At 40.5% G+C, this 15,325-nt stretch overlaps 1 protein-coding gene across 4 annotated transcripts in view; it reads left to right on the top strand.

Annotated features, from left to right (window-relative positions):
* SCG3 (secretogranin III) overlaps positions 1-10,426 on the top strand; it is a 40,168-nt gene extending 29,742 nt beyond the window's left edge. Inside the window, exons 10-11 of one of the 4 annotated variants that reach the window (XM_074966345.1) lie at positions 1,130-1,210; positions 7,143-10,426. In XM_074966345.1, the coding sequence (XP_074822446.1) occupies positions 1,130-1,210; positions 7,143-7,261 (200 nt within the window). In that variant the 3' untranslated portion in view covers positions 7,262-10,426. The remainder of the gene's footprint in view (positions 1-1,129; positions 1,211-7,142) is intronic. The other 3 variants (XM_074966346.1, XM_074966342.1, XM_074966344.1) reach the window with 3 other exon arrangements.
* The last annotated feature ends 4,899 nt before the right edge of the window (positions 10,427-15,325 follow it).

The raw sequence follows: 15,325 nt of genomic DNA, 5'->3' as shown, positions 1-15,325 counted from the left end.
AGAGAAGTGGGTATTTTTGCTGCTGTGGCTATTTGAGCATCCAGTAGCAGTGAGAAGTCTACAACTGCAGACTAATTTAACAATCTGAGGCAAGATACCCTAGCTAGTGGTGGGATGTCTACGGAGGATGTATCCAGTTTGGGCCAAATTTTGCTCTCAGACCTTCACGACCGCATTCAACTCAATGGACCTGCACAGGTATAAATTAAATCAGAATTTGACCCTTTGTCTCTTCATCTAACATGCTTTGCTGTTTCACAGATTGACTTCCTTCCACGCTAACTCTGCACTCCTAGCTCAAAGGTTTCGGTGTATTTACTATTGTATCCATTTATTGATGGGATCAGACATGCACAGTAGGCAGTAACAGTCTTCCACAAGTTAATCACACTAGTCTTTTCCTGACAAATATGAGCATGTTACATCAATAAAGCTCTAGCCAAGTTAAGAATTCAGAATTCATTATCTATAACATTCCTTTCAGGGCCTTATTAGATAATCCTGGAACTAATTTTGACCTGTGTGCTCTTGGGGCTAAAAATAGACACTATTTCAAAATTCAAAATATAAAGGCTATAACGAGATTATATAGTTTTCATGCTGCTTTCCTTTTCTCAGCTAATACTGTGCCTGCATTTCAGGTTGTAGGTTTTTTCTTATGCCTTTCAGAACATCACAATCTTATATTTGATGTGCACTGTTATACCAGTCAATAGAAGAGGTTTCTGATGTTTTTAGTAGGTGAGCTGATGCACAAAGCTTTCAGTCTTGTTAAAATCATACCCCAGTGTCTTAACATTTTAATCTTTGTTTAACAGCTGTTGTGCTCTAAACACCACAGACTGACCTAGTCCATTCATGCAATATCTCTGGATATCAACGGGAGTTACACAAATCAAAGCGAGGAAACGGCCATAAATTCATTTCAGAGCTGACTAATCTCTCACAGACAGGATCTGCTAGCCATGCATGGGAATTTTGCCTGAATAAGGATGACAGGGCTGGTCCCTTAAATGGAAACTAAGAACAGTTTTAATCTGCCTTCACTGTAACCAAGTTTTCTCAGTTAAACAAGCTGCATCAATCATTGATGAAGGATGTTTGATTTGTCTCTCATCTGTTCCTCCAGGGAAAGCTGAGGCGTATTTGGAAGCCATCAGGAAGAATATAGAATGGCTGAAGAAGCACAACAAGCAGGGAAATAAAGAAGGTATGAAATGAATAATCTTGCACATGTGGGGTGGACGCTACTCAGATTACAATTTAGTTTATAAATTACATCGTATAAATTAGCTTGATGAGATGAGCTGAACCATAGAAATATAAAATGTGAGACTAGGGACATGTCTGGATCACAGCCTCATAATTAGTGATGCTAGAATCACTGTCAAGTAGTCTAGGCCCAAATGTAGGCTATGTGTACAAATTATATAAATAGTCTGTTATAAAGATCCATGATCTTATGGAAATATATTTAATATTGCACTGAACTACTACAAAATATAAAAACTAGCCTGTCCAGACTGGCCCTGAATTCACAAAATTTATGTTGACTAACCTGCTGGAAATAAACTCTTTGAGTCCCCTCATCCCCCCACCTAAGCACCCACTCACCAAACTCCAGAGAATAATAAGTTAGCCTTGCAGCATGCATTGAATGTCAGTCCTACACCGTGAGATCAATAGAGGTGTTTTAAGGATTATTTTTTTTAGCATTCATGAAGAGGATCTTTTTAATGTATGCATGCATCTGTGGGAACCCAAGGGCACTGTACTAGTGCTGTGCATCCCTTTCCAAGTAGCAGGAAACTCTAATCCTGTAGATTTTGTTTCATATACTGTCAAGGTGAAAACATCTAGGAATCGCATCTGCAAGATAAGAGCATTATGGTGTTATTAATTGCTCCTAGGATTGGCTCTAAGGGCACTGTGCATCTTTCATATGTAAAGCTCTGTAGAAGAGGAACAGTGACTGAAACAGCTGCCCAACCTTCCGTAGACTGTTTCTCCAACATGTTGCTTCTCCTAGGAGATGGGGCTGGCAACAGTGTGGAAAGGCTGGGGAGGGGTAGAGGGGCAAGGGCAGGATCCACAGGAACAACAGGACCACTTGGCTTGTCCATACAATCTCCTCCCTCAAAGCATCATACAGAACCAGCATCCCAGCTCTTGTCTCAGCCCTGGTGCTATTGGCTGGATTTCCACCATCATCCTGTCCATGGTAAGGAGAAACCACAGGGCATGGTGTGGGAAAGTGTGTAAAGCATTTGGAAAAGGAGCGAAAGAGCTCCGCCACCAGCCATGGAGGAGGGGGAGTTGAGACTGAGTCTGCCCCACGTGCTCTCAGCAGCCCCTATGTGTGATAAAGTGTAAGATGGGCACTATTTAATCAGTGCATGAGTACAGCTTGACACATTCATTTCCTTTGTAGAAGCTCAGTAAAAGATGTTTGGACTGAACAATAATGACCCGATTTTCTCACGTATAACTCCTTCCCTCTTCAAATCCTCTCCACACAACCCACAGTAACAGTTGTAGTTGGTGGCAGGCTTGCATTTTACTGCAGAGTTTTCATGCCAATTCCAATAAATATTTCCATTTATCAGTGCGTTTGTTACAGCAATTAGTGTTCAATCACATGGGATTGTTTTCTGTTTACCATTTCCTGAGCAGCCCCTCACTCCTCTTCACAGTAACCTTTTCCCCAGCATTACTGCAAATTACTGCAAATGACGGTGACTACGGATATACTGGCATTTTATCTGTCTGGAAAAGCAGTAAGATGTGCTAATGTGAATTCCTTAAATGAATGGATCCACAATGGCAATCTTGAACATCATTATATTTTATACTATTAGGGCCTTAAACTATAAGTAAATGAGAATAAAATCCTTAATCTCCTGATGCTTTACCCCTTAGTTTCTATACTGTGTATTCTGGCAACTGCTCATTCAAAAATCTAGCAGTGGTTGTAATTGGAGTACAAACTGAGTAAGTTTATCCCAGACTGAATCATACAGGGTCATAATCCTTCACTTCAAGATTATATGCTCATCAATCCTTTGTCTACTTTCAAACTAGCAAATTCGACATGGTGGAATAATACAAAAAGTGATTCACAAATATATTTGTGCATAAACATGGCACATTTGCTCCACTCATGGGCCTGTATTAGTAATTGCTTGTAAGTATATGGATGAGTCAGCTTACTTGGGAAAATGTTTGCAAGTCCAGAATGTTTCATGAATTTTAACAGAAATGATTATTCATCTGAAAATTCCCTCTGGGACTTCATCAGCCCTTATTTGCTATTTGCCATTTTTCTGTTTAAAAAAAGTCAGTCATCCAATCAGGAAACAGAAACAATCCCGTGTGATTTAGGTGACCATTAATAGAAATTGGGGCCTGATTTCTGGCCTTATTCTCTTCTATAACCAAACTGCTGAACACGGGAACAGGCAGGTCATCAGGGAGCCAGTTATGGCTCCCTGATTCTGTGGGCCCATCCGTGCTGTCTCCAGTCCTGGTGGGAGCTGAAGACCCAGGCAAACTGGAGGAGTTACACTGGCATAAAACAAGCAATGCAGTGGTGAATTAGGCTGTTATTTGAATGCTCTATCCACCTTTGAGATCCACGCTCTTAGGGCCAGATTCTCAGCTGATGTAAATTGGCATAGCTCCCAGCCCTGAAGGTTGCCTTCTTTCTGAATAACTCTATATTAATTTTTAGTCCTCGGAAACATAACTGTGAGTTATCTAATTACTATATGCAAATCAGCATATTTTGAATTGTTCACAAAATACTTAGGTAATGAGAGAACCATCAGGTTTCATAACACTCACTCTCACCATTCATAGAGTAGAAAGATTTCAATGATTATTTTTAGGAAATACCACCAATTGACTTCATTTGTATATGTAAATTAGCCTCAGTATAATTTAGTATGGCCATTTCAGAGTTCAGTGTAATGTTTCAGATGTGTGAAAGAAGATTTTTTTTTGTTTACATATTCCAGTTAATGAGGTGTAAAGAAATATTGCAGTTAAAAGGCATGTTACATAGCTGACATATGCTGAGATCGAAAGGAAACTACAATAATGTTGCCATTTTACATATGCAAATGAGCCAAAATTGGATAAAATCTTCACTGTTGTAATTTCAATTAGCATGTAATTAAACCATCAAATTTCCATGTAATTGATCCAGTAGTTGCAAATATTAATGTAAAACAAGAGTGAATCTGGGGATTTTGTAAATGAAAGCAATAGGAATTTTGCTTGAGTAAAGGCTGAAGAATTGGGCATATTTTCATCATGGAGGCATATAAGACTTAACTCACTAGCATTAATGTATCTGCATATTAAAAACCAGAGTCTTTACCCTGCTCCGGCTATTTTGCCATGCTCTGGTCATGCAAAGCAACTGTAAAACCAGCATATCTGGTCCCCAGGCATTTCCTTTGAATATAGGAATCCTCAGTTGGCATAGAGCCACCATGAAGGCTCATACACAGCTTTTCCACCCTGCCCCCAGCATAATGGTGCATGCATGTCCAGGGAAAAGGGAGCATGGCTGGAGAATCTATAAATCCTGCTGACCCCTGGAATTAATGCTATTGAGGCTATATTCAGCTAGGCATTACTTAAAGCAGCCTCAGGGCTGCTCTATCTTATGCTGAGAACTAGATTGGTCTCTGGCAGGCCCTCAGCTCATTGGATCATAAAGACGCAACGCCATCTTTGCCTATCCCATGCAGTCTTGCACCAAGAACAGCTTGGCAACACTGTGGAGTATCTCAGCCAAAGAAAAAGTGCTCTCTTAAAAGCCCAATCCCTCAGCCTTTACACACACATTGCTTCTACTGGGCTCAGTAAGAGTTCTCATGTACAAAGATTGGGTTCATAGACTGTGTGTTTAATATCTTCCATGCTTTGCAAGGACCTGGCATATATATTCTTAAATGCAGGCCTGTCTTGTGTTACCTTTCACTTTCTGCAAATTAATCTGCTCATTCTTGACTTTGCTGTTTTTTGGTAATCTAGTTTGGCTCTGGAGCAAGAAGTTATGGGGTTAGTATTGAAACCTAATAGAAATGTGAAATTTATGCTAACAGGGCACTGGCTCCTTTTATATGTATGCAGTTAACTGTAGTAACTGTTCCACATAAAGAAGAGAGCATGTCCCATCTCTGGCCTGTTCTGATGTCTGATGTCTATGGACCACAGTCAGCCTCGGTGAAACTCCACCCGTCATGTCACTTTCACAGCAAGGCTGCATTTGGCCCTGTCATTTGAGCAGATGTCTTAAACTAGTGCCTTCAGAATCCTTACCTTGATAGCCTGCTTTATCCACAGCTCTCACAGAAATTTCCCAGGAACTACAGCCTTTCAGTATTGGCACTTTAACACAAGCCACGATTATGAGGTGTTCAGTCCTTCTAATTTAGGTCCACAAGAAACATTCCATGTCAGGTCGGTCACAGGTGAAGTGTTGCTGATAGCCAGACCTGCAGTATCATGTTAAAAAGGGGAAGGTTTGGAGCGAATTGAAATGGTTAATAATAAATAAATAAGACCATTACAATAAATATTTTTTACTTCCCTTTCATCTGAGAATCTCACAGCACTTTACAAACATTCGTGAAACCTCACAGCTCTGCTATTCGATAGGTAAGCATTATTATAGCTATTATGCAAATGGGTACACTGAGGGAAGGCTGTATTCGGTGATTTACCTGAGGTCAGTAACAGACCATGGAACACAAACCAGGAGTGAAATCCTGGCCACATTAAAATCAGTGGCAAAACTCCTATTGGATTCAGTGGGACCAAGATTTCATCCTAGGAGTCCTGACTCCCAGCCCCCTGCTCTTGGCACTGTTATCATTGCACTGTCACCACTGCCTCAATATTTAACTCTTTTCATTGCAAAAACTGAATTGCATAAATTAATCTGCTTTTGAAAGTGTCCCTGCACATCGTCCCTCCTTACTCATTCAACCATTACAAGACAGAGAAAGGTATTATGGTCTATTATGCAAATAGTGCACGGTTAGAGGAAGAAGTCCTTAAATTCATATTTATATGATGATGCACATTTGAACAAGTCACAACAAATTTTCTATGAGAATTCTGATGCCTCTGTTTATGGACTAAATAATTCATACTGTAAAAATTAAACAGGAATACATTTCTAGAAAAGATATTCATTCATTTAAATTAACATAAATCTTTAGAACATTGATATTCTCCAGACTGCCAGCCATTGTTTCCTCCATTGAATCTTGCCTCTGTGTGTGCATTAGTGTATTATATCTAATGTCAGAGTTAAGATGGCCCACTGGCTGCTCAGGGAGAGTTCTTCAGATTTCTTTGCAGAATTGGTGCCTAAAGCTATACTTCTTCCATGGAAAACAGTAACATTTTCAATCATAGCAAGGTTTTGTTCAGTGGCGTTCAGCCTGCATTATGCTGGGTAGATGCAAATTCTTTGGTGTAGGCGCCTGTGTTTATCATTTAGCAGTGCAGCACAACATGGAAAGCGTCTTTCAGTACTTGTAATGTGGACTGGCACATACAGAAAACTCACCGCAATATTTTTCAAATCTGGAAATTATTCTTGGAGCCTGCCAAAGCTGAATAATCATATCCTGTCCACTTAATCCCAGTGACTTGATTTCTTGAATTTCTTACGTCTGTTCTCAGGAAGGGAAGTTTGTCATAAGCAAAAAGCTGTCAGAGTTGAAGAACACAGGCTTTATGCTTTTTGATGGGAAACTGTCAGTTTAGTATTTTCTGTGAAGTCCGTGATAACTGGGAACATAATAGGGCCTTAACAACAACTTCTGCATGCACAGACTTCCAGCACATTGAACCACTGGACTGAAGGATGATCTATGTTAAAAAAAAACAATTACAGAGCAAGAAAGATACATGAATAATACTTACTGCATCTCACAAATAAGAGGACTTTGCACAAGGGTGTTTTTTATTACTATGCCAAGATTCATTTGTAGTGAATTCCATTCTTTCCTAGGTGACAGAGAATGGACTTGATGGATAATGTTGACAATTACATTGTTTCATTGGTGAAACAGCAAAGCGGGGAAAGCTTATGGTGTTCATGAATTCATGTTTTGCAGATTATGATCTTTCAAAGCTGAGGGATTTCATTGATCAGCAAGCTGATGCTTACGTGGACAAGGGCATCCTTGACAAAGAAGAGGCGGATGTGATCAAGCGCATATATGGCAGCCTGTAAAAACACAGGAAGGATGGTGAAGTCACTTGACTGCCCAATATGTAGGAAACTATAGTATAGCTTCACCCACTCCTAGCTCAGTGACCTCAGATCTGTTACTTTGAGGATATCATTAGAAAGTGCTCTGTTTGCGTTGTACTGAATCTTTTCTAGGCAAAAGTGAAGAGCTCTATTGCTATGTACACAGACTGCATACTGTATTTTCCTATACACAGATATCAACCCCAAAGGCTGAATTATGACATCAAATTTATACTTAACAGGGTAAACAACAAAAAGTTCTCTTTGACATACTGTCTGCATTTGGTGTGCTCTGGTCGAAAGCCGTGTGTTTTTGAAGGAAAGTTATTTTGACACTGCATCCTTCTGCTCTCACTCCATTAGCTTTTCAAAGATGCTATTGTATGTATTTGTAAAGGGCATTATTAGAACATGAATGATAGTTACTAGTTCTACAAATAAATATTTGAAAATAATTTCCATATTAAAATTGTCATTCGTCTCCTTATTATTTTATGGCTAGAATGTCTTATTTTTAAATCATTGGTGTATCATCGTTTTTCCTGTCAGTGTTTGTGTTTGCACATTCACTATTACAGCTCCTTGAGTACGTGTGCCATTAACTAACTAATGTATCTCTGACACTGCAACTGCCTTTAATACAGGTGGTACAGGAAAGAGCTGAAGTTTCCCCTGCCAACCATGGTAGAGACATTGTCATTAACACCCTTAGCAGTTCTTTAGTGTATCCTTTGATAACTGTCAGTTCTTTGTGCATGTATAAACAACTGCATTCTTGATGTGAGTAGCCTGGTAACAGTGTAAATAGCGTTGAATTGCTAAGTAAAAAATGTAAAGATAATGAAATCATTTTGAGGGGGGCTTGCAATTAGAGATGTGCTTAGGAACATGTGGCCTGATTTTCAGACAGACTTTAATGGGAGTGGAAGGAGTGCAGCATTTCTGAAAATCAGGCCAATGGTCCATTTATTGACCTCTGAACTGTACTGGGTGATATTATTTCCTTTAGCATTATGGGAAAACTCTCTCTCTCTCTGTCTCTGTTGTATGTAAAAGCGAAGGCAAAGCAATGAGTTTTGAAGTTAGTTCTGGAAGTTGTCAGGCTTAACTTTTGTGGGATTGAGTGAGTTCTCTAGTCTAGCTCCTGGGAAAGTTCTGTCTCCTGCACTCATTGGCCTCCTTTTGGATGATTGAGATTAACTCCCATTTGACATTATTTTTAAATCTGGGATGTTCACTTGACTGCCATGAAGACTATAGGTAAATACTTGTCTGGCTGTGTAGGGACTGTGGATGTACAATATGCCCTTGATCACCCCAAGGTCTGTGTTAGTGTCACATAGGGAGACTACCTACTTCCTTATTTTCTCAGCACTCTTGAGAATAAGAAGGGAAAAGATCTGAACTACATTTTTCCTGACGGCCAGAATGAACTCTGGCCAATAGCCAGCATAGTGCAAACACCTACCAATGTTACCAGTAGCAAACTTCAATTGAACGTGATAGCAATGAGCCATAATAATATGTACATTAGAAGGCTGTTGGTGCATGGATTGATTAGTGCCTTCAAGCATCCAAGAAGTGTACCATAACCTGCTTATATGCACCCTGGTTAGTGCATTATCGGTATGGGTTATTGCATTATAGCTTTGCTCATTAACAATATTTTTTTTAAGAAATCAAAAAGAATATTGAATAATGTGATCCGTGTACTCTTCTGCTATGAAAAACAGTACCTAGTAGCAGTATAAGAGAAAATTATGGGGAAAAGGTTCCCTTGCTATTTCAAATGAATGTGTGTGGCGGGGTGTTCCTAGCCCTTCTTATCTCTTTTACATTTTCCTTTTGTTCGCCCACTCCCCATTTTAAGGTTCCCTAGACTATTTAGACTCCTTTTTCCTCCTCATGCCCCTCAAAAGATCAGTTACCCTTTGATAGCAGTTCGTGGCCCACCCGCCACTTTTAACTCACTTTCTTGTTTGAAAACTAAATTGGAAGTATTGACTCATTTCCAATTTGGGGGTTACAAGAGAAAGTGAGTTAAAAGTGGCTGTAACTCTTGGCACTTTGGAAGGCAATAGCACATTAAGACTGTTGTCTTTTTATTTTACTAATCCAGACTCTTCTTCCTCCTCCTTACAGTTGCTTCCTCCCCCCCACCGCTTTCCCCTCCCTCCTTTGTTTAATCTTTCTTCTTCTGCCAACATCAGGGGTCACAGAATATTTTTGAATGATTTTTCAAGGATGAGGTCCTAGCTGGGTATTGTCAGAAGCTTGTGCAGGGGTGTGACAGCATAAGAAAGGCACGGCCAGCCAATATCATGTGACGAATCTATAGGCAATCAGTGTCCACAGCAGACCTGGCCCAAAATTGTTATAATTCTCAATTTTAATGAAACTTTTTGAACTTTTGCAAAATTGTTAATTTCGACCAAAAAGGGATGAAATTTTTGAGCAAATTGTTCCAAAAACGTACATCCCATTGCTTGACCAGCTCTAAACCGGTCAGAATCTCACTCTGTGGCCCTGACTCCTGCTGAGTAATCACTCACCCATGTAGTCCCATTGAAGTCAACATGAAAAGATGAGTAGATAAGCACTACTCTGGTGAGTAGATTCGCATTTTTAAACCGTTATTTAAGCTGGATTCATTTCTCCTCCTGACAGCTGGTCCAGTTTGTTATGTGAATGTTTCAGCTGCTGGTTTGATTGGTGGCACATCAGGTCAAGTTCAGGCAGTCACATCACCTTTCATAACATGACATGACAAGACAGGGCCAGCCTGATGCATCATCCTATGCTGCAAAACAGCTGTGGCTTGTGCTAAATGAAGGTCAGAGTGATCTGAGCTATAAGTGGTACTGCAGGTTAATAGCCATTTATGAATGCAACACTTGCAGCACATTGCTTGCTACCGGGGCACTTGGTGGAAATCAGTAGACCATGTTCTGCCAGCATTTTCTCTACTAACAACTAGGGGGAATATTTTCCATCCTTGCACATCTCTAGTTCTAATACCACAAAAGAAATTTGTCTTTGTTGTTCTGTTTGTATCTCTGCTAGATGCATCAAAAAATCTTTCACTATCTAAATGATCACTGACAATTGTAACAAGTACAAAATATACAGTATTCACAGTATGAGCTTTTCTATTAGAATATTGTTTCTGATACTGTACTTTATTAAACACTTTGCTACAAGCTACAGAAGTTGAGGGTGGTTTGTTTTTTCTTCTGAAACGGACTAAATACATCGTTCCTACTGACAGGCTCTTGAAGGGCCCAATCCTGCTCCACTGAAATCAATAGGAGCTTTCTCATGGGTATCAATGTGAATACCGTAGGCCCCAATGATTGAAGAATGTTGGCTGGAATTATGGGCTCAGTCTATCACCCTCTAAAGTCAATGGACAGACTTCACAGCCTGAGCCCTACATCCACGCTTCTGTCCACACTAGCAACGGGCCCCAAACCAAAACTAAAACCTTTTATCTGACACACCTTGTCTTTGGTGATTTGAGTCAAATGGAATCCAGTCCAAATCCCCCTGAGGTTTTGACTTTACAAACCCTGACTGAAAAAGGTTTTGGAAAGCTGAAATCACAAATGCCTGGTTTGCTCATCAGAAAAATACAACAAAACCAGAAGTGTTTACACACTGTGCTCTTCACCCCTGCCAGAACTCTGGTCATTCACATCCTGAACCACTGCTCATGGTGGTGTTTTAAAACTGATGAGGTTTTGCAAAACCAGGCTGCAGCTTCCTTGATCCATCTCCGATCCAAACAAGTTTTTCATATTGTCTATCCCTATGCCGCTCACTTTGGTTCATGCCATTGAGACTCTCACATGTCAAATATTTTTCTCCCTTCATATTGAATTGATACAAATACAAGGACATAATAGTGTCTTCCCAAGTGAATAAAGTTAATTGCATGTGCAGTAACAATAGAGGTAGAGTGAGAAGCAACAAGGACTATACAAAGAGAACAGTCCCCTTGAAACTGTCACTCATATTGACTGGTACAATGACAGCCAAGGTCCTAATACATAAAACATTTCAGTATCTTAAAGAGCCCTTCCCTCACCAAATGCAGAAACTTCCCCCTGCAGTAGCAATAAAGAGACATTGCTAGTAAGCACCAAGTTCTTTAATTTATTTTCTGTTTTCTGGAGTTCAACATGTTTAAATTACATTTTTATTACCATTTAGCTATGAGAGTGTGTGCTGGAGCAATTGCCTTCTGTGCAAGTCACAGAGCATTCAAAATGACAAAGAAACTCAACAGTAATATGTGGTAACCTCTAAACAATTCCACAGGAGGCCTTTATTTCGAAAGCACAGGAAAAGCATTGACAATGCTTCTAATGGGAGAGCATCAATTTAATTCATTTTATGGGAACCTTCAGTCTCTGTCGCAGAAGCCTTTGTTTCACTGGAATAAAAGGATGTGTACAAACAGTATGCCGAGGAATTCATAGTGAGGCAATTTTAGAATGAACTCCGCACGCACTCAGTCACAGACGTATATTCACCTTTTAAAGTATGAAATATAAAATCCATCAATCTGAAAAACCAGCAACAGACATCCTCTGAATAGGGCAAATTTGTAATTTTTTGCAATCCATGTTCAAAAAGGTTAGGCCAAAAAAAGTGAATGTTTGCCATTTAAATAAATCTAAGACATTAACAGGCTAATTGTGTTATATACCCAGGCGCAGCTCCTCAGCTGGGGTTAATGAATTTGGCATAGCTCCAGTGAAGTCAATGGAGTGCCACAGATTTACACCAGTTCAGGATCTGGTCCCCAAGTTCAGGTCAAACCTCCGGCAGTGTAACAGAGTGCATTCTGACCCTTTCACGACACCTAATGGTCAAGCACACCCTACACCTGGTTCATTGTGAAACAAAGGAATTCTGGGGTGGCTAGTCCCCTGAGGGACCCTGGGACTTGTAGGCTGCTGCAAGGCATGCTGGGAGGAGTGCCAGAGAATATAAGGAGCAGTTTTCCTTCAAATGTAAAAGAAAAACAGGGAGAGGGCAGATCTGGAGTTTGGCTGCTCACTGAGAGAGCAGGGGAAGTTATTCAGGAGGGCTGTTGAAAAGAATCTGTTAAGAGGTAGGTTGGGAAAATGGAAGCTGGGGTGGGAACAGTTCAGCAATGGTGTGGTCTTAAGGCCTAGTGTTGGCATGGGGGTTTGTTTAGTAGGCCTAGGCCAGGGCTTTCAGTAAGCATGGAAGTCCCATTTGCAAGGCGAAGAGACTGTTAGCCCAGCACCAACAAACTGCATAGCCTGGGGAGGGCTGAAGGAACTGTTTTGTTCTGGACTCTTTGTCCACCCCTGAAGGAGTGGACTTCTGGCTTTGGCTGGAGGACCAAAATCACTCAGAATACCCCCAAATGACCCTGCAACAGGCTGGAAATTGAGGCACAGCTCCAAGGGAGAAACTGAGGCATGACTACCTGACACTGAAAAGGTAAGAGCCTACTACAGGCAACCTTCCTCTTGAATAGCTTTAGGCTACTTCAGCGCTATTACCAGGAAAACCCATATTTGTAACTGAGTGTTTAAATGTCAGTATGGCAGAGCAATCTTGGCACATGTATGCCAAATGCAGATAAGAATAGAGGCCAGCTTATAGAGTCCACACTTGAACAAAACTTTTTTTCAAGGTAAATGGGAGTTCTGACAAACAAGGACTGTAGGATCAGCCCCAAAGGGAGTAGTCATAGCTGTGTCCTCACCAGCAAACTTTGTAGCCACATTTCACCACCAGTTGTACCAATAGTGGAAGATGTAGCATACTCAGACCTGAACCCTATCTGCTCTATAGCTTCCACTGGTGATGCAGTCAAGATCCCAGATAACATCTTTAGTCTACAGGATACCTGATTAATAGAGGAGGCATGATGCTCTATTACCTTGCACCTTTGCTTAGCTACTCCCACTAGTGAAAAGTGAGACTAAAGTACTACAATTTTGCTTTAGTAGTGAATTCCTTACCCCACCCCCACTCACACTCATGTAAAAACCTGGGGCTTGGGACAATGGAAGAGCAAGCCAACTGAGCTCTTGGGAAAGAGAGTTAGGTTGAAATTAAGGTTCTAGTAACAGAGTCTCATTTCAGTTGCACAGCTGGAATAGCTGTAGTAACTCCATTGATTTAAGTGTAACTACTCTGGATTTAGCCTGGCGTAACTGAAATCATAGTCTGGCCTCCCTTCACAATGCATGAGTGCAAAATTCCCATTAACTTCAATGGGACCAAGATTTCATCTCCGTACTTAAGTATTGTTAGGTACGGATGTGATGGGTTGGACCCCCCTTCTGGGATGCCACCTGAGGCACTGGGATTTCACTGAGTCTCTCTTGCTCAACCAGCCTGGGTTTCCTTTCGCTGCTTTGCTGAATTAGGCTCTCCAGCCTCTTGCAGCACGCACACACACAGGTAGGGCCCAACCCAGCTGCAGTCACAGACTGAAGTCAGCTCTGTGTGAGAGGACTCCCCCAGCACTCACGTACATACCCCTTTTGGGAGATAAACCCAAAATAATACTGTCTTGCACTGTACAGAAAAATTTGCACAGTGCAAGCTCCTAAAAATCCATCCTCTTCTTCAATGTGAAAAGAGATGTGAATGACTCCTTTCCCTCCCCCCATGATAAATTACATAAACTGGATTTAATAATAAAATAAGTTTATTACTTACAAAAGGTGAATTTTAAGTGAATATAAGCAATAACAGAACAAAGCAGATTACTAAGCAAATAAAAGCAAACACACAAACTAAGCTTGTTTCACTAAAGAAACTGATTACAAATAGTAATTTCTCACCCTAGATATTGTTGCAGGGAGATTAAAAAAAAAAACTTCCTGTAAACAGATCACCATTTTATATGAGGGAGAGTGAGTGTAATGTGGAAGATGTTAACACGTATTTGCTGTGGTGCTCTGGTTCTAGGGGAATGAAGACAGGAAAAAGGAAAGCATTCCTTAATCTCAGCCAAGCACCATTTTATTGTGCAGAGGCAGAGGAGAACCATGATGACGTCACTCCTGCCTTATATAGCTCTTGTGTATGGCGGGGAACTCTGTCTTCCTGTGGACGCTCCAGACAGCCTACGAGTAATGGCTGCCACAGCCCTGCAGAAACTTGGGTGTGAGTCACCTGGTACTGGACCCACCCCTTGGAGTGTTAGTGTTCTTCCATTGGGAGACAAAGTTCTTTTACAGTCCTTCTTTCTTTTACTGTTTTTGCTAATGGTCCATTAGCCCTTTCTGGCTTTTCCATTGTAGTACTTGAAGGGCTACTTGGGGGTGACACCCAAAGTAACATGTTTGAAATACAGATACATAGTCAATAATCCTAACTTCAGATACAAAAATCATACAGGCATACAAATTTGATAATCACATTCAGTAAATCACAACCTTTCCAATATCTTACATGTACCATCTTGCATAAAGTATATCTGTTATGTCATATTCCTATCATAAGCATATTTTCATAAAAAAAGTGGAGTGAAAGGTCACAATGGATCCACAGCAAAAGAACAGATCTCTTGATGTTTCCTGATCACTTATATGGTGTACTGGCCATATAAATAAAGCAGCTTTTGTCTTGTCAAATAAGATACAACTATTCCACGTGTGTGTGATGCAAACAGTAGAATGTCTGAAATAGTTTGTAAGCTTCTTGGGCACAGATCATGGCTTATCTGTAGTGAGAAGCACCATTTGGGTGCCATTAAAGTAATATAGAATAACTACAAGCATTCAGCAAGGCAGCCTTGAGGTCTCTATACTGAACCTATACCCATCACAAGGGAAACCCCTGACTTGAGGCCCATCTGTGTCTTGTTGGTGTTAATTAAATTAGGCCCTAGTCCTGCTCCCACTGAAGTCAATGACTGCATTCCAACCTACTTAAATGGATTAGGCCTGTACATAACAAACTATATGACAAATGCTGAAAGTGAAACCAGAGCAAATGCTTAAGCTAAAAAAAAATAATTAAACCTACATAATTTTGAGCTTTCCT

The sequence above is a fragment of the Natator depressus genome, chromosome 10, assembly GCF_965152275.1.
Source record: "Natator depressus isolate rNatDep1 chromosome 10, rNatDep2.hap1, whole genome shotgun sequence".
Taxonomy (NCBI): domain Eukaryota; kingdom Metazoa; phylum Chordata; order Testudines; family Cheloniidae; genus Natator; species Natator depressus.
This window is presented reverse-complemented; position numbering and strand designations above follow the sequence as displayed.